Consider the following 23,900-nt stretch of genomic DNA (forward strand, 5'->3'; position numbering starts at 1 on the left):
GGTCCACATACCTGGGTTTGATAAAGACCGGCGCCGGTCCACATACCTGGGTTTGATAAAGACCGGCGCCGGTCCACATACCTGGGTTTGATAAAGACCGGCGCCGGTCCACATACCTGGGTTTGATAAAGACCGGCGCCGGTCCACATACCTGGGTTTGATAAAGACCGGCGCCGGTCCACATACCTGGGTTTGATAAAGACCGGCGCCGGTCCACATACCTGGGTTTGATAAAGACCGGCGCCGGTCCACATACCTGGGTTTGATAAAGACCGGCGCCGGTCCACATACCTGGGTTTGATAAAGACCGGCGCCGGTCCACATACCTGGGTTTGATAAAGACCGGCGCCGGTCCACATACCTGGGTTTGATAAAGACCGGCGCCGGTCCACATACCTGGGTTTGATAAAGACCGGCGCCGGTCCACATACCTGGGTTTGATAAAGACCGGCGCCGGTCCACATACCTGGGTTTGATAAAGACTGGCGCCGGTCCACATACCTGGGTTTGATAAAGACTGGCGCCGGTCCACATACCTGGGTTTGATAAAGACCGGCGCCGGTCCACATACCTGGGTTTGATAAAGACTGGCGCCGGTCCACATACCTGGGTTTGATAAAGACCGGCGCCGGTCCACATACCTGGGTTTGATAAAGACTGGCGCCGGTCCACATACCTGGGTTTGATAAAGACTGGCGCCGGTCCACATACCTGGGTTTGATAAAGACCGGCGCCGGTCCACATACCTGGGTTTGATAAAGACCGGCGCCGGTCCACATACCTGGGTTTGATAAAGACCGGCGCCGGTCCACATACCTGGGTTTGATAAAGACTGGCGCCGGTCCACATACCTGGGTTTGATAAAGACCGGCGCCGGTCCACATACCTGGGTTTGATAAAGACTGGCGCCGGTCCACATACCTGGGTTTGATAAAGACCGGCGCCGGTCCACATACCTGGGTTTGATAAAGACCGGCGCCGGTCCACATACCTGGGTTTGATAAAGACCGGCGCCGGTCCACATACCTGGGTTTGATAAAGACCGGCGCCGGTCCACATACCTGGGTTTGATAAAGACCGGCGCCGGTCCACATACCTGGGTTTGATAAAGACCGGCGCCGGTCCACATACCTGGGTTTGATAAAGACCGGCGCCGGTCCACATACCTGGGTTTGATAAAGACCGGCGCCGGTCCACATACCTGGGTTTGATAAAGACCGGCGCCGGTCCACATACCTGGGTTTGATAAAGACCGGCGCCGGTCCACATACCTGGGTTTGATAAAGACCGGCGCCGGTCCACATACCTGGGTTTGATAAAGACCGGCGCCGGTCCACATACCTGGGTTTGATAAAGACCGGCGCCGGTCCACATACCTGGGTTTGATAAAGACCGGCGCCGGTCCACATACCAGGGTTTGATAAAGACTGGCGCCGGTCCACATACCTGGGTTTGATAAAGACCGGCGCCGGTCCACATACCTGGGTTTGATAAAGACCGGCGCCGGTCCACATACCTGGGTTTGATAAAGACCGGCGCCGGTCCACATACCTGGGTTTGATAAAGACTGGCGCCGGTCCACATACCTGGGTTTGATAAAGACTGGCGCCGGTCCACATACCTGGGTTTGATAAAGACCGGCGCCGGTCCACATACCTGGGTTTGATAAAGACCGGCGCCGGTCCACATACCTGGGTTTGATAAAGACTGGCGCCGGTCCACATACCTGGGTTTGATAAAGACCGGCGCCGGTCCACATACCTGGGTTTGATAAAGACAGGCGCCGGTCCACATACCTGGGTTTGATAAAGACTGGCGCCGGTCCACATACCTGGGTTTGATAAAGACTGGCGCCGGTCCACATACCTGGGTTTGATAAAGACTGGCGCCGGTCCACATACCTGGGTTTGATAAAGACTGGCGCCGGTCCACATACCTGGGTTTGATAAAGACCGGCGCCGGTCCACATACCTGGGTTTGATAAAGACCGGCGCCGGTCCACATACCTGGGTTTGATAAAGACCGGCGCCGGTCCACATACCTGGGTTTGATAAAGACCGGCGCCGGTCCACATACCTGGGTTTGATAAAGACCGGCGCCGGTCCACATACCTGGGTTTGATAAAGACCGGCGCCGGTCCACATACCTGGGTTTGATAAAGACCGGCGCCGGTCCACATACCTGGGTTTGATAAAGACCGGCGCCGGTCCACATACCTGGGTTTGATAAAGACCGGCGCCGGTCCACATACCTGGGTTTGATAAAGACCGGCGCCGGTCCACATACCTGGGTTTGATAAAGACCGGCGCCGGTCCACATACCTGGGTTTGATAAAGACCGGCGCCGGTCCACATACCTGGGTTTGATAAAGACTGGCGCCGGTCCACATACCTGGGTTTGATAAAGACCGTCGTCGGTCCACATACCTGGGTTTGATAAAGACTGGCGCCGGTCCACATACCTGGGTTTGATAAAGACCGGCGCCGGTCCACATACCTGGGTTTGATAAAGACCGGCGCCGGTCCACATACCTGGGTTTGATAAAGACCGGCGCCGGTCCACATACCTGGGTTTGATAAAGACCGGCGCCGGTCCACATACCTGGGTTTGATAAAGACCGGCGCCGGTCCACATACCTGGGTTTGATAAAGACCGGCGCCGGTCCACATACCTGGGTTTGATAAAGACTGGCGCCGGTCCACATACCTGGGTTTGATAAAGACCGGCGCCGGTCCACATACCTGGGTTTGATAAAGACCGGCGCCGGTCCACATACCTGGGTTTGATAAAGACCGGCGCCGGTCCACATACCTGGGTTTGATAAAGACTGGCGCCGGTCCACATACCTGGGTTTGATAAAGACCGGCGCCGGTCCACATACCTGGGTTTGATAAAGACTGGCGCCGGTCCACATACCTGGGTTTGATAAAGACCGGCGCCGGTCCACATACCTGGGTTTGATAAAGACTGGCGCCGGTCCACATACCTGGGTTTGATAAAGACTGGCGCCGGTCCACATACCTGGGTTTGATAAAGACCGGCGCCGGTCCACATACCTGGGTTTGATAAAGACCGGCGCCGGTCCACATACCTGGGTTTGATAAAGACCGGCGCCGGTCCACATACCTGGGTTTGATAAAGACCGGCGCCGGTCCACATACCTGGGTTTGATAAAGACCGGCGCCGGTCCACATACCTGGGTTTGATAAAGACCGGCGCCGGTCCACATACCTGGGTTTGATAAAGACCGGCGCCGGTCCACATACCTGGGTTTGATAAAGACTGGCGCCGGTCCACATACCTGGGTTTGATAAAGACTGGCGCCGGTCCACATACCTGGGTTTGATAAAGACCGGCGCCGGTCCACATACCTGGGTTTGATAAAGACTGGCGCCGGTCCACATACCTGGGTTTGATAAAGACCGGCGCCGGTCCACATACCTGGGTTTGATAAAGACTGGCGCCGGTCCACATACCTGGGTTTGATAAAGACTGGCGCCGGTCCACATACCTGGGTTTGATAAAGACCGGCGCCGGTCCACATACCTGGGTTTGATAAAGACTGGCGCCGGTCCACATACCTGGGTTTGATAAAGACTGGCGCCGGTCCACATACCTGGGTTTGATAAAGACTGGCGCCGGTCCACATACCTGGGTTTGATAAAGACTGGCGCCGGTCCACATACCTGGGTTTGATAAAGACTGGCGCCGGTCCACATACCTGGGTTTGATAAAGACTGGCGCCGGTCCACATACCTGGGTTTGATAAAGACCGGCGCCGGTCCACATACCTGGGTTTGATAAAGACCGGCGCCGGTCCACATACCTGGGTTTGATAAAGACCGGCGCCGGTCCACATACCTGGGTTTGATAAAGACCGGCGCCGGTCCACATACCTGGGTTTGATAAAGACCGGCGCCGGTCCACATACCTGGGTTTGATAAAGACCGGCGCCGGTCCACATACCTGGGTTTGATAAAGACCGGCGCCGGTCCACATACCTGGGTTTGATAAAGACCGGCGCCGGTCCACATACCTGGGTTTGATAAAGACCGGCGCCGGTCCACATACCTGGGTTTGATAAAGACTGTCGTCGGTCCACATACCTGGGTTTGATAAAGACTGGCGCCGGTCCACATACCTGGGTTTGATAAAGACCGGCGCCGGTCCACATACCTGGGTTTGATAAAGACCGGCGCCGGTCCACATACCTGGGTTTGATAAAGACCGGCGCCGGTCCACATACCTGGGTTTGATAAAGACCGGCGCCGGTCCACATACCTGGGTTTGATAAAGACCGGCGCCGGTCCACATACCTGGGTTTGATAAAGACCGGCGCCGGTCCACATACCTGGGTTTGATAAAGACCGGCGCCGGTCCACATACCTGGGTTTGATAAAGACCGGCGCCGGTCCACATACCTGGGTTTGATAAAGACCGGCGCCGGTCCACATACCTGGGTTTGATAAAGACCGGCGCCGGTCCACATACCTGGGTTTGATAAAGACCGGCGCCGGTCCACATACCTGGGTTTGATAAAGACTGTCGTCGGTCCACATACCTGGGTTTGATAAAGACTGGCGCCGGTCCACATACCTGGGTTTGATAAAGACCGGCGCCGGTCCACATACCTGGGTTTGATAAAGACCGGCGCCGGTCCACATACCTGGGTTTGATAAAGACCGGCGCCGGTCCACATACCTGGGTTTGATAAAGACCGGCGCCGGTCCACATACCTGGGTTTGATAAAGACTGGCGCCGGTCCACATACTTGGGTTTGATAAAGACCGGCGCCGGTCCACATACCTGGGTTTGATAAAGACCGGCGCCGGTCCACATACCTGGGTTTGATAAAGACTGGCGCCGGTCCACATACCTGGGTTTGATAAAGACTGGCGCCGGTCCACATACCTGGGTTTGATAAAGACCGGCGCCGGTCCACATACCTGGGTTTGATAAAGACCGGCGCCGGTCCACATACCTGGGTTTGATAAAGACCGGCGCCGGTCCACATACCTGGGTTTGATAAAGACCGGCGCCGGTCCACATACCTGGGTTTGATAAAGACCGGCGCCGGTCCACATACCTGGGTTTGATAAAGACCGGCGCCGGTCCACATACCTGGGTTTGATAAAGACTGGCGCCGGTCCACATACCTGGGTTTGATAAAGACCGGCGCCGGTCCACATACCTGGGTTTGATAAAGACCGGCGCCGGTCCACATACCTGGGTTTGATAAAGACTGTCGTCGGTCCACATACCTGGGTTTGATAAAGACTGGCGCCGGTCCACATACCTGGGTTTGATAAAGACCGGCGCCGGTCCACATACCTGGGTTTGATAAAGACCGGCGCCGGTCCACATACCTGGGTTTGATAAAGACCGGCGCCGGTCCACATACCTGGGTTTGATAAAGACCGGCGCCGGTCCACATACCTGGGTTTGATAAAGACCGGCGCCGGTCCACATACCTGGGTTTGATAAAGACTGGCGCCGGTCCACATACCTGGGTTTGATAAAGACCGGCGCCGGTCCACATACCTGGGTTTGATAAAGACCGGCGCCGGTCCACATACCTGGGTTTGATAAAGACTGTCGTCGGTCCACATACCTGGGTTTGATAAAGACTGGCGCCGGTCCACATACCTGGGTTTGATAAAGACCGGCGCCGGTCCACATACCTGGGTTTGATAAAGACCGGCGCCGGTCCACATACCTGGGTTTGATAAAGACTGGCGCCGGTCCACATACCTGGGTTTGATAAAGACCGGCGCCGGTCCACATACCTGGGTTTGATAAAGACCGGCGCCGGTCCACATACCTGGGTTTGATAAAGACCGGCGCCGGTCCACATACCTGGGTTTGATAAAGACCGGCGCCGGTCCACATACCTGGGTTTGATAAAGACCGGCGCCGGTCCACATACCTGGGTTTGATAAAGACCGGCGCCGGTCCACATACCTGGGTTTGATAAAGACTGGCGCCGGTCCACATACCTGGGTTTGATAAAGACTGGCGCCGGTCCACATACCTGGGTTTGATAAAGACCGGCGCCGGTCCACATACCTGGGTTTGATAAAGACTGGCGCCGGTCCACATACCTGGGTTTGATAAAGACTGGCGCCGGTCCACATACCTGGGTTTGATAAAGACCGGCGCCGGTCCACATACCTGGGTTTGATAAAGACTGGCGCCGGTCCACATACCTGGGTTTGATAAAGACTGGCGCCGGTCCACATACCTGGGTTTGATAAAGACTGGCGCCGGTCCACATACCTGGGTTTGATAAAGACTGGCGCCGGTCCACATACCTGGGTTTGATAAAGACTGGCGCCGGTCCACATACCTGGGTTTGATAAAGACTGGCGCCGGTCCACATACCTGGGTTTGATAAAGACCGGCGCCGGTCCACATACCTGGGTTTGATAAAGACCGGCGCCGGTCCACATACCTGGGTTTGATAAAGACCGGCGCCGGTCCACATACCTGGGTTTGATAAAGACCGGCGCCGGTCCACATACCTGGGTTTGATAAAGACCGGCGCCGGTCCACATACCTGGGTTTGATAAAGACCGGCGCCGGTCCACATACCTGGGTTTGATAAAGACCGGCGCCGGTCCACATACCTGGGTTTGATAAAGACCGGCGCCGGTCCACATACCTGGGTTTGATAAAGACCGGCGCCGGTCCACATACCTGGGTTTGATAAAGACTGTCGTCGGTCCACATACCTGGGTTTGATAAAGACTGGCGCCGGTCCACATACCTGGGTTTGATAAAGACCGGCGCCGGTCCACATACCTGGGTTTGATAAAGACCGGCGCCGGTCCACATACCTGGGTTTGATAAAGACCGGCGCCGGTCCACATACCTGGGTTTGATAAAGACCGGCGCCGGTCCACATACCTGGGTTTGATAAAGACTGGCGCCGGTCCACATACTTGGGTTTGATAAAGACCGGCGCCGGTCCACATACCTGGGTTTGATAAAGACCGGCGCCGGTCCACATACCTGGGTTTGATAAAGACTGGCGCCGGTCCACATACCTGGGTTTGATAAAGACTGGCGCCGGTCCACATACCTGGGTTTGATAAAGACCGGCGCCGGTCCACATACCTGGGTTTGATAAAGACCGGCGCCGGTCCACATACCTGGGTTTGATAAAGACCGGCGCCGGTCCACATACCTGGGTTTGATAAAGACCGGCGCCGGTCCACATACCTGGGTTTGATAAAGACCGGCGCCGGTCCACATACCTGGGTTTGATAAAGACCGGCGCCGGTCCACATACCTGGGTTTGATAAAGACTGGCGCCGGTCCACATACCTGGGTTTGATAAAGACCGGCGCCGGTCCACATACCTGGGTTTGATAAAGACCGGCGCCGGTCCACATACCTGGGTTTGATAAAGACTGTCGTCGGTCCACATACCTGGGTTTGATAAAGACTGGCGCCGGTCCACATACCTGGGTTTGATAAAGACCGGCGCCGGTCCACATACCTGGGTTTGATAAAGACCGGCGCCGGTCCACATACCTGGGTTTGATAAAGACCGGCGCCGGTCCACATACCTGGGTTTGATAAAGACCGGCGCCGGTCCACATACCTGGGTTTGATAAAGACTGGCGCCGGTCCACATACTTGGGTTTGATAAAGACCGGCGCCGGTCCACATACCTGGGTTTGATAAAGACCGGCGCCGGTCCACATACCTGGGTTTGATAAAGACTGGCGCCGGTCCACATACCTGGGTTTGATAAAGACTGGCGCCGGTCCACATACCTGGGTTTGATAAAGACCGGCGCCGGTCCACATACCTGGGTTTGATAAAGACCGGCGCCGGTCCACATACCTGGGTTTGATAAAGACCGGCGCCGGTCCACATACCTGGGTTTGATAAAGACCGGCGCCGGTCCACATACCTGGGTTTGATAAAGACCGGCGCCGGTCCACATACCTGGGTTTGATAAAGACCGGCGCCGGTCCACATACCTGGGTTTGATAAAGACTGGCGCCGGTCCACATACCTGGGTTTGATAAAGACTGGCGCCGGTCCACATACCTGGGTTTGATAAAGACTGGCGCCGGTCCACATACCTGGGTTTGATAAAGACTGGCGCCGGTCCACATACCTGGGTTTGATAAAGACCGGCGCCGGTCCACATACCTGGGTTTGATAAAGACTGGCGCCGGTCCACATACCTGGGTTTGATAAAGACTGGCGCCGGTCCACATACCTGGGTTTGATAAAGACCGGCGCCGGTCCACATACCTGGGTTTGATAAAGACTGGCGCCGGTCCACATACCTGGGTTTGATAAAGACTGGCGCCGGTCCACATACCTGGGTTTGATAAAGACCGGCGCCGGTCCACATACCTGGGTTTGATAAAGACCGGCGCCGGTCCACATACCTGGGTTTGATAAAGACCGGCGCCGGTCCACATACCTGGGTTTGATAAAGACCGGCGCCGGTCCACATACCTGGGTTTGATAAAGACCGGCGCCGGTCCACATACCTGGGTTTGATAAAGACCGGCGCCGGTCCACATACCTGGGTTTGATAAAGACCGGCGCCGGTCCACATACCTGGGTTTGATAAAGACTGGCGCCGGTCCACATACCTGGGTTTGGTAAAGACCGGCGCCGGTCCACATACCTGGGTTTGATAAAGACTGGCGCCGGTCCACATACCTGGGTTTGATAAAGACTGGCGCCGGTCCACATACCTGGGTTTGATAAAGACTGGCGCCGGTCCACATACCTGGGTTTGATAAAGACTGGCGCCGGTCCACATACCTGGGTTTGATAAAGACTGGCGCCGGTCCACATACCTGGGTTTGATAAAGACCGGCGCCGGTCCACATACCTGGGTTTGATAAAGACCGGCGCCGGTCCACATACCTGGGTTTGATAAAGACCGGCGCCGGTCCACATACCTGGGTTTGATAAAGACCGGCGCCGGTCCACATACCTGGGTTTGATAAAGACCGGCGCCGGTCCACATACCTGGGTTTGATAAAGACCGGCGCCGGTCCACATACCTGGGTTTGATAAAGACCGGCGCCGGTCCACATACCTGGGTTTGATAAAGACCGGCGCCGGTCCACATACCTGGGTTTGATAAAGACCGGCGCCGGTCCACATACCTGGGTTTGATAAAGACTGTCGTCGGTCCACATACCTGGGTTTGATAAAGACTGGCGCCGGTCCACATACCTGGGTTTGATAAAGACCGGCGCCGGTCCACATACCTGGGTTTGATAAAGACCGGCGCCGGTCCACATACCTGGGTTTGATAAAGACCGGCGCCGGTCCACATACCTGGGTTTGATAAAGACCGGCGCCGGTCCACATACCTGGGTTTGATAAAGACTGGCGCCGGTCCACATACTTGGGTTTGATAAAGACCGGCGCCGGTCCACATACCTGGGTTTGATAAAGACCGGCGCCGGTCCACATACCTGGGTTTGATAAAGACTGGCGCCGGTCCACATACCTGGGTTTGATAAAGACTGGCGCCGGTCCACATACCTGGGTTTGATAAAGACCGGCGCCGGTCCACATACCTGGGTTTGATAAAGACCGGCGCCGGTCCACATACCTGGGTTTGATAAAGACCGGCGCCGGTCCACATACCTGGGTTTGATAAAGACCGGCGCCGGTCCACATACCTGGGTTTGATAAAGACCGGCGCCGGTCCACATACCTGGGTTTGATAAAGACCGGCGCCGGTCCACATACCTGGGTTTGATAAAGACTGGCGCCGGTCCACATACCTGGGTTTGATAAAGACCGGCGCCGGTCCACATACCTGGGTTTGATAAAGACTGGCGCCGGTCCACATACCTGGGTTTGATAAAGACTGGCGCCGGTCCACATACCTGGGTTTGATAAAGACCGGCGCCGGTCCACATACCTGGGTTTGATAAAGACTGGCGCCGGTCCACATACCTGGGTTTGATAAAGACCGGCGCCGGTCCACATACCTGGGTTTGATAAAGACTGGCGCCGGTCCACATACCTGGGTTTGATAAAGACTGGCGCCGGTCCACATACCTGGGTTTGATAAAGACTGGCGCCGGTCCACATACCTGGGTTTGATAAAGACTGGCGCCGGTCCACATACCTGGGTTTGATAAAGACCGGCGCCGGTCCACATACCTGGGTTTGATAAAGACCGGCGCCGGTCCACATACCTGGGTTTGATAAAGACCGGCGCCGGTCCACATACCTGGGTTTGATAAAGACCGGCGCCGGTCCACATACCTGGGTTTGATAAAGACCGGCGCCGGTCCACATACCTGGGTTTGATAAAGACCGGCGCCGGTCCACATACCTGGGTTTGATAAAGACCGGCGCCGGTCCACATACCTGGGTTTGATAAAGACCGGCGCCGGTCCACATACCTGGGTTTGATAAAGACCGGCGCCGGTCCACATACCTGGGTTTGATAAAGACTGGCGCCGGTCCACATACCTGGGTTTGATAAAGACTGGCGCCGGTCCACATACCTGGGTTTGATAAAGACCGGCGCCGGTCCACATACCTGGGTTTGATAAAGACTGGCGCCGGTCCACATACCTGGGTTTGATAAAGACTGGCGCCGGTCCACATACCTGGGTTTGATAAAGACTGGCGCCGGTCCACATACCTGGGTTTGATAAAGACTGGCGCCGGTCCACATACCTGGGTTTGATAAAGACTGGCGCCGGTCCACATACCTGGGTTTGATAAAGACCGGCGCCGGTCCACATACCTGGGTTTGATAAAGACCGGCGCCGGTCCACATACCTGGGTTTGATAAAGACCGGCGCCGGTCCACATACCTGGGTTTGATAAAGACTGGCGCCGGTCCACATACCTGGGTTTGATAAAGACCGGCGCCGGTCCACATACCTGGGTTTGATAAAGACCGGCGCCGGTCCACATACCTGGGTTTGATAAAGACCGGCGCCGGTCCACATACCTGGGTTTGATAAAGACCGGCGCCGGTCCACATACCTGGGTTTGATAAAGACCGGCGCCGGTCCACATACCTGGGTTTGATAAAGACCGGCGCCGGTCCACATACCTGGGTTTGATAAAGACCGGCGCCGGTCCACATACCTGGGTTTGATAAAGACTGGCGCCGGTCCACATACCTGGGTTTGATAAAGACTGTCGTCGGTCCACATACCTGGGTTTGATAAAGACTGGCGCCGGTCCACATACCTGGGTTTGATAAAGACCGGCGCCGGTCCACATACCTGGGTTTGATAAAGACCGGCGCCGGTCCACATACCTGGGTTTGATAAAGACCGGCGCCGGTCCACATACCTGGGTTTGATAAAGACCGGCGCCGGTCCACATACCTGGGTTTGATAAAGACTGGCGCCGGTCCACATACCTGGGTTTGATAAAGACCGGCGCCGGTCCACATACCTGGGTTTGATAAAGACTGGCGCCTGTCCACATACCTGGGTTTGATAAAGACTGGCGCCGGTCCACATACCTGGGTTTGATAAAGACTGGCGCCGGTCCACATACCTGGGTTTGATAAAGACTGGCGCCGGTCCACATACCTGGGTTTGATAAAGACCGGCGCCGGTCCACATACCTGGGTTTGATAAAGACCGGCGCCGGTCCACATACCTGGGTTTGATAAAGACCGGCGCCGGTCCACATACCTGGGTTTGATAAAGACCGGCGCCGGTCCACATACCTGGGTTTGATAAAGACCGGCGCCGGTCCACATACCTGGGTTTGATAAAGACCGGCGCCGGTCCACATACCTGGGTTTGATAAAGACTGGCGCCGGTCCACATACCTGGGTTTGATAAAGACTGGCGCCGGTCCACATACCTGGGTTTGATAAAGACCGGCGCCGGTCCACATACCTGGGTTTGATAAAGACCGGCGCCGGTCCACATACCTGGGTTTGATAAAGACCGGCGCCGGTCCACATACCTGGGTTTGATAAAGACTGGCGCCGGTCCACATACCTGGGTTTGATAAAGACTGGCGCCGGTCCACATACCTGGGTTTGATAAAGACTGGCGCCGGTCCACATACCTGGGTTTGATAAAGACTGGCGCCGGTCCACATACCTGGGTTTGATAAAGACTAGCGCCGGTCCACATACCTGGGTTTGATAAAGACTGGCGCCGGTCCACATACCTGGGTTTGATAAAGACTGGCGCCGGTCCACATACCTGGGTCTGATAAAGACTGGCGCCGGTCCACATACCTGGGTTTGATAAAGACTGGCGCCGGTCCACATACCTGGGTTTGATAAAGACCGGCGCCGGTCCACATACCTGGGTTTGATAAAGACTGGCGCCGGTCCACATACCTGGGTTTGATAAAGACCGGCGCCGGTCCACATACCTGGGTTTGATAAAGACCGGCGCCGGTCCACATACCTGGGTTTGATAAAGACCGGCGCCGGTCCACATACCTGGGTTTGATAAAGACCGGCGCCGGTCCACATACCTGGGTTTGATAAAGACCGGCGCCGGTCCACATACCTGGGTTTGATAAAGACCGGCGCCGGTCCACATACCTGGGTTTGATAAAGACTGGCGCCGGTCCACATACCTGGGTTTGATAAAGACTGGCGCCGGTCCACATACCTGGGTTTGATAAAGACCGGCGCCGGTCCACATACCTGGGTTTGATAAAGACTGGCGCCGGTCCACATACCTGGGTTTGATAAAGACCGGCGCCGGTCCACATACCTGGGTTTGATAAAGACCGGCGCCGGTCCACATACCTGGGTTTGATAAAGACCGGCGCCGGTCCACATACCTGGGTTTGATAAAGACCGGCGCCGGTCCACATACCTGGGTTTGATAAAGACCGGCGCCGGTCCACATACCTGGGTTTGATAAAGACCGGCGCCGGTCCACATACCTGGGTTTGATAAAGACCGGCGCCGGTCCACATACCTGGGTTTGATAAAGACTGGCGCCGGTCCACATACCTGGGTTTGATAAAGACCGGCGCCGGTCCACATACCTGGGTTTGATAAAGACTGGCGCCGGTCCACATACCTGGGTTTGATAAAGACTGGCGCCGGTCCACATACCTGGGTTTGATAAAGACCGGCGCCGGTCCACATACCTGGGTTTGATAAAGACTGGCGCCGGTCCACATACCTGGGTTTGATAAAGACCGGCGCCGGTCCACATACCTGGGTTTGATAAAGACTGGCGCCGGTCCACATACCTGGGTTTGATAAAGACTGGCGCCGGTCCACATACCTGGGTTTGATAAAGACCGGCGCCGGTCCACATACCTGGGTTTGATAAAGACTGGCGCCGGTCCACATACCTGGGTTTGATAAAGACCGGCGCCGGTCCACATACCTGGGTTTGATAAAGACCGGCGCCGGTCCACATACCTGGGTTTGATAAAGACCGGCGCCGGTCCACATACCTGGGTTTGATAAAGACTGGCGCCGGTCCACATACCTGGGTTTGATAAAGACCGGCGCCGGTCCACATACCTGGGTTTGATAAAGACCGGCGCCGGTCCACATACCTGGGTTTGATAAAGACTGGCGCCGGTCCACATACCTGGGTTTGATAAAGACCGGCGCCGGTCCACATACCTGGGTTTGATAAAGACCGGCGCCGGTCCACATACCTGGGTTTGATAAAGACCGGCGCCGGTCCACATACCTGGGTTTGATAAAGACCGGCGCCGGTCCACATACCTGGGTTTGATAAAGACCGGCGCGGTCCACTACCTGGTTTGATAAAGACGGCGCCGGTCCACATACCTGGGTTTGATAAAGACTGGCGCCGGTCCACATACCTGGGTTTGATAAAGACCGGCGCCGGTCCACATACCTGGGTTTGATAAAGACTGGCGCCGGTCCACATACCTGGGTTTGATAAAGACCGGCGCCGGTCCACATACCTGGGTTTGATAAAGACCGGCGCCGGTCCACATACCTGGGTTTGATAAAGACCGGCGCCGGTCCACATACCTGGGTTTGATAAAGACCGGCGCTGGTCCACATACCTGGGTTTGATAAAGACTGCTCTAGTAGATTTAATGAAACACGCTGTTTATCTTGTGCATCTCTTACAGCATGGCATTGCTTGCCTCATTGCTCCGGTGGTTTGTAAGTGATTTCCATTTTGCTAATGTTGTCAATTCTTTTGGGTCTTCTTTTTCACTGTGCTCATCTGTCTGTCCTGTGCAACTATTTGCAATGCATCAGTGCAACAATGTTATCATGAGCCGCCAAAGTGATCACACCATCTCCTCAACTTTCCCAGACAGTTAATTTGACCTGATACTGTAGGCCTATTTTACATTCAGCATTGACCTTTCGCTAAGCACTGCCCAGAATCTTGGGGAACCAATGGCAGTGCTCCGTTTGATAGCAACTGGCACTAACAATTCTTACCAGTGCTTCTAATGTAATGGATTTGTCCCTGTATTTAGTAACTTTGTCCCTATATTTAGTGACTTTGTCCCTATATTTAGTGTCTTTTCAGACCCCTCCAGTGACTTTGTCCCTATATTTAGTGACTTTTCAGACCCTTCCAGTGGCTTTGTCCCTATATTTAGTAACTTTGTCCCTATATTTAGTGTCTTTTCAGACCCCTCCAGTGACTTTTTCCCTATATTTAGTGACTTTTCAGACCCCTCCAGTGACTTTGTCCCTATATTTAGTTACTTTTCAGACCCTTCCAGTGACTTTGTCCCTATATTTAGTGTCTTTTCAGACCCTTCCAGTGACTTTTTCCCTATATTTAGTGTCTTTTCAGACCCCTCCAGTGACTTTGTCCCTGTATTTAGTGTCTTTTCAGACCCTTCCAGTGACTTTGTCCCTATATTTAGTGTCTTTTCAGACCCTTCCAGTGACTTTGTCCCTATATTTAGTGTCTTTCCAGACCCTTCCAGTGGCTTTGTCCCTATATTTAGTAACTTTGTCCCTATATTTAGTGTCTTTTCAGACCCTTCCAGTGACTTTGTCCCTATATTTAGTAAATTTGTCCCTATATTTAGTAACTTTGTCCCTATATTTAGCAACTTTGTCCCTATATTTAGTGTCTTTCCAGACCCTTCCGGTGATTTTGTCCCTATATTTAGTGTCTTTTCAGACCCTTCCAGTGACTTTGCCCCTGTATTTAGTGTCTTTTCAGACCCTTCCAGTGACTTTGCCCCTGTATTTAGTGTCTTTTCAGACCCTACCAGTGACTTTGTCCCTATATTTAGCAACTTTTCAGACCCTTCCAGTGACTTTGTCCCTATATTTAGTGTCTTTTCAGACCCTTCCAGTGACTTTTTCCCTATATTTAGTGTCTTTTCAGACCCCTCCAGTGACTTTGTCCCTGTATTTAGTGTCTTTTCAGACCCTTTCAGTGACTTTGTCCCTATATTTAGTGTCTTTTCAGACCCTTCCAGTGACTTTGTCCCTATATTTAGCAACTTTGTCACTATAGTTAGTGACTTTTTCTCATGATTAGGTATTTATTGGAGCCAGGTGTGTTAGCTGGGGCAAAACTGTGATACCAATCAGGCCCCGAGGACTGGGATTGCCCACCCCTGCACTAGCACCTAGGCTTGTGCTTGAGATATTGTTATTGAGACCTTTGGTCATTTTCTATAATGCTACAAGAAGTGAGTCATTATTAGTGGAGGTGCATTAATTAAGCATGATTCTGGTTTAATTTGTAATAATAAAAAAAGGGCTTTTTCATAGACAAACTTGAAATCCAGACCAGCAAAAAAGCAGGTTTAAACTATTTGGATAAATTAATTAAATTATTAGTGGGTCTTATGGTCGTGGAAGTATAATTTCACAAGTCCTGAATTCAGTGTGTGTGTTTTAGAGGTTGACCGATTATGATTTTTCAACGCCGATACCGATTAATGGCGGACCAAAAAAAGCCGATACCGATTAATCGGCCGATTTTTATATATATATATATTTGTAATAATGACAATTACAACAATACTGAATGAACACTTTTATTTTAACTTAATATAATACATCAATAAAATCAATTTAGTCTCAAATAAATAATGAAACATGTTCAATTTGGTTTAAATAATGTAAAAACAAAGTGTTGGAGAAGAAAGTCAAAGTGCAATATGTTCCATGTAAAAAAGCTAACGTTTAAGTTCCTTGCTCAGAACATGAGAACATATGAAAGCTGGTGGTTCCTTTTAACATGGGTCTTCAATATTCCCAGGTAAGAGGTTTTAGGTTGTAGTTATTATAGGAATTATAGGACTATTTCTCTCTATACCATTTGTATTTCATATACCTTTGACTATTGGATGTTCTTATAGGCACTATAGTATTGCCAGCCTAATCTCAGGAGTTGATAGGCTTGAAGTCATAAACAGCGCAATGCTTGAAGCACAGCGAAGAGCTGCTGGCAAATGCAGGAAAGTGCTGTTTGAATAAATGCTTACAAGCCTGCTGGTGCCTACCGCCGCTCAGTCAGACTGCTCTATCAAATCATAGACTTAGTTATAACATAATAACACACAGAAATACGAGCCTTAGGTCATTAATATGGTCAAATCCGGAAACTATCATTTAGAAAACAAAACATTTATTCTTTCAGTGAAATACGGAACCGTTCTGTATTTTATCTAACGTGTGGCAACCCTAAGTCTTAATATTGCTGTTACATTGCACAACCTTCAATGTTACCTTCAATGTTATGTCATAATTATGTACAATTCTGGCAAATTAGTTGTTAGGAAGATCTTGGGTCTTCACACAGTTCGCAACGAGCCAGGCGGCCCAGACTGCTGCATATACCCTGACTCTGCTTGCACAGAACGCAAGAGAAGTGACACAATTTTAAAAGAAATTCATGTTAGCAGGCAATATGAAGTAGAGATACTCTGAATGATCGGCTATGAAAAGCCAACTGACATTTACTCCTGAGGTGCTGACTTGCTGCACCCTCGACAACTACTGTGATTATTATTATTTGACCATGCTGGTCATTTATGAACATTTGAACATCTTGGCCATGTTCTGTTATAATCTCCACCCGGCACAGCCAGAAGAGGACTGGCCACCCCTCATAGCCTGGTTCCTCTCTAGGTTTCTTCCTAGGTTCTGGCCTTTCTAGGGAGTTTTTCCTAGCCAACGTGCTTCTACACCTGCATTGCTTGCTGTTTGGGGTTTTAGGCTGGGTTTCTGTACAGCACTTTGAGATATCAGCTGACGTAAGAAGGGCTATATAAATACATTTGATTTGATTTGAATATGCAGGTTTAAAAATATATACTTGTGTATTGATCTTAAGGAAGGCATTGATGTTTATGGTTAGGTACACATTGGTGCAACGTCAGTGCTTTCTTCGTGAATGTGTTAAATCACCCGCTTGGCGAAGTAGGCTGTGATTCGATGAGAAATTAACAGGCACCGCATCGATTATATGCAACGCAGGACATGCTAGATAAACTAGTAATATCATCAACCATGTGTAGTTAACTAGTGATTTATGTTAAGATTGATTGTTTTTTATAAAATAAGTGTAATGCTAGCTAGAAACTTACCTTGGCTCCTTGCTGCACTCGCGTAACAGGTAGTCAGCCTGCCACGCAGTTTCCTCGTGGAGTGCAATGTAATCGGCCATAATCGGTGTCCAAAAATGCAGATTTACCGATTGTTATGAAAACTTGAAATTTGGCCCTAATTAATCGGCCATTCCGATTAATCGGTCGACCTCTAGTGTGTTTGTGTAACAGTCTATGTTCTCTGCTGCTTGTGTTAAGGGTGTCACCATGGGGAAGTGGAGGTTGTTCCGTGTCTCTCTGGTTCTGGGTTCAGTCTTTATGATCCTGTTGATTATACTCTACTGGGACGACGTTGGAGCCTCTCACCTCTACCTGCCCCCCCTCTCCCCCCGGCCCGCCCCTGACCACCCCCCCACACACCCAACACCCTCCTTCCTCTCCGACATCAACGCCTTCGTAAACCAGTTCCTGGAGGGAACCAATGATCCGACAGATTCCGCCCCCCCAGACTCTGCCAACCAATCAGAGCGCGATGAGGAGCGGTACGTTCCCCGGAGGGAGTGGAAGGTCCATCTGACGCCCATCGACCCCGAGAAACGACTAGGACAGGTAACCCTAACCCTCCATCTCAATGCAATTCAATGTAAGGGCTCTGTTGGCATGGGAAACATATGTTAACATTGCCAAAGCAAATGAAATAGATAATTAACAAAAGTGAAATAAACAATACAAATTTACAGTAAACATTACACTCGCAAAAGTTCAAAAAGAACGAAGACATTTCAAATGTCATATTATGTGCAAATAGTTAAAGTACAAAAGGGAAAATAAATCAACATAAATGTGTTTGTTCTTCACTGGTTGCCCTTTTCTTGTGGCAACAGGTCACAAATCTGGCTGCTGTGATGTCACACTGTGGTATTTCACCCAGTAGATATGGGAGTTTATCAGAATTGGGTTTGTTTTCTAATTCTTTGTGGATCTGTGTGATCTGAGGGAAATATGTCTCTCTAATATGGTCATACATTTGGCAGGAGGTTAGGAAGTGCAGATCAGTTTCCACCTCATTTCGTGGGCAGTGAGCACATAGCCTGTCTTCTCTTGAGAGCCATGTCTGCCTACGGCGGCCTTTCTCAATAGCAAGGCTATGCTCATTGAGTCTGTACATAGTCAAAGCTTTCCTTAAGTTTGGGTCAGTCACAGTGGTCAGGTATTCTGCCACTGTGTACTCTCTGTTTAGGGCCAAATAGCATTCTAGTTTGCTCTGTTTTTTTGTTAATTCTTTCCAATGTGTCAAGTAATTATCTTCTTGTTTTCGCATGATTGGGTCTAATTGGGTCTAATTGTGTTGCTGTCCAGGAGCTCTGTGGGGTCTGTTTGTGTTTCTGAACAGAGCCCCAGGACCAGCTTGCTTAGGGGACTCTTCTCCAGGTTCATCTCTCTGTAGGTGATGGCTTTGTTATGGAAGGTTTGGGAATCGCTTCCTTTTAGGTGGTTGTAGAATTTAACAGCTATTTTCTGGATTTTGATAATTAGCGGGTATCGGCCTAATTCTGCTCTGCATGCATTATTTGATGTTTTACGTTGTACACAGAGGATGTTTTTGGAGAATTCTGCAGAATCTCAATTTGATTTTTGTCTCATTTAGGGAATTCTTGGTTGGTGAGCGGACCCCAGACCTCACAACCATAAAGGGCAATGGGTTCTATAACACGATTCAAGTATTTTTAGCCAGATCCAAATTGGTATGTCGAATTTTATGTTCCTTTTGATGGATAGAAGGCTCTTCTTGCCTTGTCTCTCAGATCATTCATAGCTTTGTGGAAGTTACCTGTGGCGCTGATGTTTAGGCCAAGGTACGTATAGTTTGTTGTGTGCTCTAGGGCAACGGTGTCTAGATGGAATTTGTATTTGTGGTCATGGCAACTGGACCTTTTTTGGAACACCATTATTTTTGTCTTACTGAGATTTACTGTCAGAGCCCAGGTCTGACAGAATCTGTGCAGACGATCTAGGTGCTGCTGTAGGCCCTCCTTGGTTGGTGACAGAAGCACCAGATCATCAGCAAACAGTAGACATTTGACTTCAGATTCTAGTAGGGTGAGGCCGGGTGCTGCAGACTGTTCTAGTGCCCTCACCAATTCCTTGATATATATGTTGAAGAGGGTGGGGCTCAAGCTGCATCCCTGTCTCACTCCACGACCCTGTGGAAAGAAATATATGTTTTTTTTGCCAATTTTAACCGCACACTTGTTGTTTGTGTACATGGATTTTATAATGTCGTATGTTTTACCCCCAACACCACTTTCCATAAATTTGTATAGCAGACCCTCATGCCAAATTGAGTCAAATGCTTTTTTGAAATCAACAAAGCATGAGAAGACTTTGCCTTTGTTTTAATTAGTTTGTTTGTTAATTAGGGTGTGCAGGGTGAATACGTGGTCTGTCGTACGGTAATTTGGTAAAAAGCCAATTTGACATTTGCTCAATGCAGAGGATTTTCCCAAGGTTGCTGTTGACAAATATCCCACAGTAGTTATTGGGGTCAAATTTGTTTCTCTCTCACCTCTCACTCTTGTTTTCATGCCTCTCGCTCTCTCCCCTCTCCGCTCTCTCCCCCCTCCGCTCTCTCCCCCCTCCGCTCTCTCCCCACTATCTCTCTCCCCCCTCCGCTCTCTCCCCCCTCCGCTCTCTCCCCACTATCTCTCTCTCTTCAGGAGAGACGGCGGCAGCGTCTCCATGATCTCTGTCACCATGGTGATGACCTGGCTTTTCCGGGGAAGAACCGTTCGTTTGACGACATCCCCAACAGGGAGCTGGATCACCTGATCGTCGACGACCGCCACGGTATCATATACTGCTACGTCCCCAAGGTACACACAAACGACCACGGGCTCATATTTTTTTATTTAACCTTTCTTTAACCAGGCAAGTCAGTTCAGAACAAATTCTTAACTGACTTATTTACAATGACTGTAGGTGGCGTGTAGTAACTGGAAGAGGATCATGATCGTACTCAGTGAGAGTCTGCTAATATAACCTGTATATATTGTATGTATATATATATATATATTGACTGTAGGTGGCGTGTAGTAACTGGAAGAGGATCATGATCGTGCTCAGTGAGAGTCTGCTAATATAACCTGTATATATTGTATATATATATATATATATATATATATATATATATATATATATTGACTGTAGGTGGCGTGTAGTACCTGGAAGAGGATCATGATCGTGCTCAGTGAGAGTCTGCTAATATAACCTGTATATATTGTATGTATATATATATATATTGACTGTAGGTGGCGTGTAGTAACTGGAAGAGGATCATGATCGTGCTCAGTGAGAGTCTGCTAATATAACCTGTATATATTGTATGTATATATATATATATATTGACTGTAGGTGGCGTGTAGTAACTGGAAGAGGATCATGATCGTGCTCAGTGAGAGTCTGCTAATATAACCTGTATATATTGTATGTATATATATATATATATTGACTGTAGGTGGCGTGTAGTAACTGGAAGAGGATCATGATCGTACTCAGTGAGAGTCTGCTAATATAACCTGTATATATATATATATATATATATATATATATATATATATTGACTGTAGGTGGCGTGTAGTAACTGGAAGAGGATCATGATCGTACTCAGTGAGAGTCTGCTAATATAACCTGTATATATTGTATGTATATATATATATATATTGACTGTAGGTGGCGTGTAGTAACTGGAAGAGGATCGTACTCAGTGAGAGTCTGCTAATATAACCTGTATATATTGTATGTATATATATATATATATTGACTGTAGGTGGCGTGTAGTAACTGGAAGAGGATCATGATCGTACTCAGTGAGAGTCTGCTAATATAACCTGTATATATTGTATGTATATATATATATATATTGACTGTAGGTGGCGTGTAGTAACTGGAAGAGGATCGTACTCAGTGAGAGTCTGCTAATATAACCTGTATATATTGTATGTATATATATATATATTGACTGTAGGTGGCGTGTAGTACCTGGAAGAGGATCATGATCGTGCTCAGTGAGAGTCTGCTAATATAACCTGTATATATTGTATGTATATATATATATATATTGACTGTAGGTGGCGTGTAGTAACTGGAAGAGGATCGTGCTCAGTGAGAGTCTGCTAATATAACCTGTATATATTGTATGTATATATATATATATATTGACTGTAGGTGGCGTGTAGTAACTGGAAGAGGATCGTACTCAGTGAGAGTCTGCTAATATAACCTGTATATATTGTATGTGTATATATATATATATATATATATATATTGACTGTAGGTGGCGTGTAGTAACTGGAAGAGGATTATGATCGTGCTCAGTGAGAGTCTGCTAATATAACCTGTATATATTGTATGTATATATATATATTGACTGTAGGTGGCGTGTAGTAACTGGAAGAGGATTATGATCGTGCTCAGTGAGAGTCTGCTAATATAACCTGTATATATTGTATGTATATATATATATATATTGACTGTAGGTGGCGTGTAGTAACTGGAAGAGGATCGTGCTCAGTGAGAGTCTGCTAATATAACCTGTATATATTGTATGTATATATATATATATATTGACTGTAGGTGGCGTGTAGTAACTGGAAGAGGATCGTGCTCAGTGAGAGTCTGCTAATATAACCTGTATATATTGTATGTATATATATATATATATTGACTGTAGGTGGCGTGTAGTAACTGGAAGAGGATCGTGCTCAGTGAGAGTCTGCTAATATAACCTGTATATATTGTATGTATATATATATATATATATTGACTGTAGGTGGCGTGTAGTAACTGGAAGAGGATCATGATCGTACTCAGTGAGAGTCTGCTAATATAACCTGTATATATTGTATGTGTATATATATATATATATTGACTGTAGGTGGCGTGTAGTAACTGGAAGAGGATCGTACTCAGTGAGAGTCTGCTAATATAACCTGTATATATTGTATGTATATATATATATATATTGACTGTAGGTGGCGTGTAGTAACTGGAAGAGGATCATGATCGTACTCAGTGAGAGTCTGCTAATATAACCTGTATATATTGTATGTATATATATATATATATATTGACTGTAGGTGGCGTGTAGTAACTGGAAGAGGATCGTGCTCAGTGAGAGTCTGCTAATATAACCTGTATATATTGTATATATATATATATATATATTGACTGTAGGTGGCGTGTAGTAACTGGAAGAGGATCGTGCTCAGTGAGAGTCTGCTAATATAACCTGTATATATTGTATGTATATATATATATATATTGACTGTTGGTGGCGTGTAGTAACTGGAAGAGGATCATGATCGTACTCAGTGAGAGTCTGCTAATATAACCTGTATATATTGTATGTGTATATATATATATATATTGACTGTAGGTGGCGTGTAGTAACTGGAAGAGGATCGTACTCAGTGAGAGTCTGCTAATATAACCTGTATATATTGTATGTATATATATATATATATTGACTGTAGGTGGCGTGTAGTAACTGGAAGAGGATCATGATCGTACTCAGTGAGAGTCTGCTAATATAACCTGTATATATTGTATGTATATATATATATATATTGACTGAAGGTGGCGTGTAGTACCTGGAAGAGGTTCATTATCGTGCTCAGTGAGAGTCTGCTAATATAACCTGTATATATTGTATGTATATATATATATATTGACTGAAGGTGGCGTGTAGTAACTGGAAGAGGATCATGATCGTGCTCAGTGAGAGTCTGCTAATATAACCTGTATATATTGTATGTGTATATATATATATATATATTGACTGTAGGTGGCGTGTAGTAACTGGAAGAGGATCGTACTCAGTGAGAGTCTGCTAATATAACCTGTATATATTGTATGTATATATATATATATATTGACTGTAGGTGGCGTGTAGTACCTGGAAGAGGATCATGATCGTACTCAGTGAGAGTCTGCTAATATAACCTGTATATATTGTATATATATATATATATTGACTGTAGGTGGCGTGTAGTAACTGGAAGAGGATCGTACTCAGTGAGAGTCTGCTAATATAACCTGTATATATTGTATGTATATATATATATATATTGACTGTAGGTGGCGTGTAGTACCTGGAAGAGGATCATGATCGTACTCAGTGAGAGTCTGCTAATATAACCTGTATATAGTGTATGTATATATATATATATATTGACTGTAGGTGGCGTGTAGTAACTGGAAGAGGATCATGATCGTACTCAGTGAGAGTCTGCTAATATAACCTGCATATATTGTATGTATATATATATATATATATATTGACTGTAGGTGGCGTGTAGTACCTGGAAGAGGATCATGATCGTACTCAGTGAGAGTCTGCTAATATAACCTGTATATAT

General features: G+C 49.0%; 1 protein-coding gene across 2 annotated transcripts in view; it reads left to right on the forward strand.

Annotated features, from left to right (window-relative positions):
• The window catches only part of LOC139568456 (carbohydrate sulfotransferase 12-like), a 57,746-nt gene that overhangs the window by 21,122 nt on the left and 12,724 nt on the right, over window positions 1-23,900 (forward strand). Inside the window, exons 2-3 of one of the 2 annotated variants that reach the window (XM_071390296.1) lie at window positions 17,743-18,093; window positions 20,202-20,357. In XM_071390296.1, the coding sequence (XP_071246397.1) occupies window positions 17,752-18,093; window positions 20,202-20,357 (498 nt within the window). In that variant the 5' untranslated portion in view covers window positions 17,743-17,751. Of the gene's footprint in view, window positions 1-17,018; window positions 18,094-20,201; window positions 20,358-23,900 lie in introns of those variants that run through there. The other variant, XM_071390287.1, reaches the window with a different exon arrangement.

The sequence above is a fragment of the Salvelinus alpinus genome, chromosome 1, assembly GCF_045679555.1.
Source record: "Salvelinus alpinus chromosome 1, SLU_Salpinus.1, whole genome shotgun sequence".
NCBI classification, from domain to species: domain Eukaryota; kingdom Metazoa; phylum Chordata; class Actinopteri; order Salmoniformes; family Salmonidae; genus Salvelinus; species Salvelinus alpinus.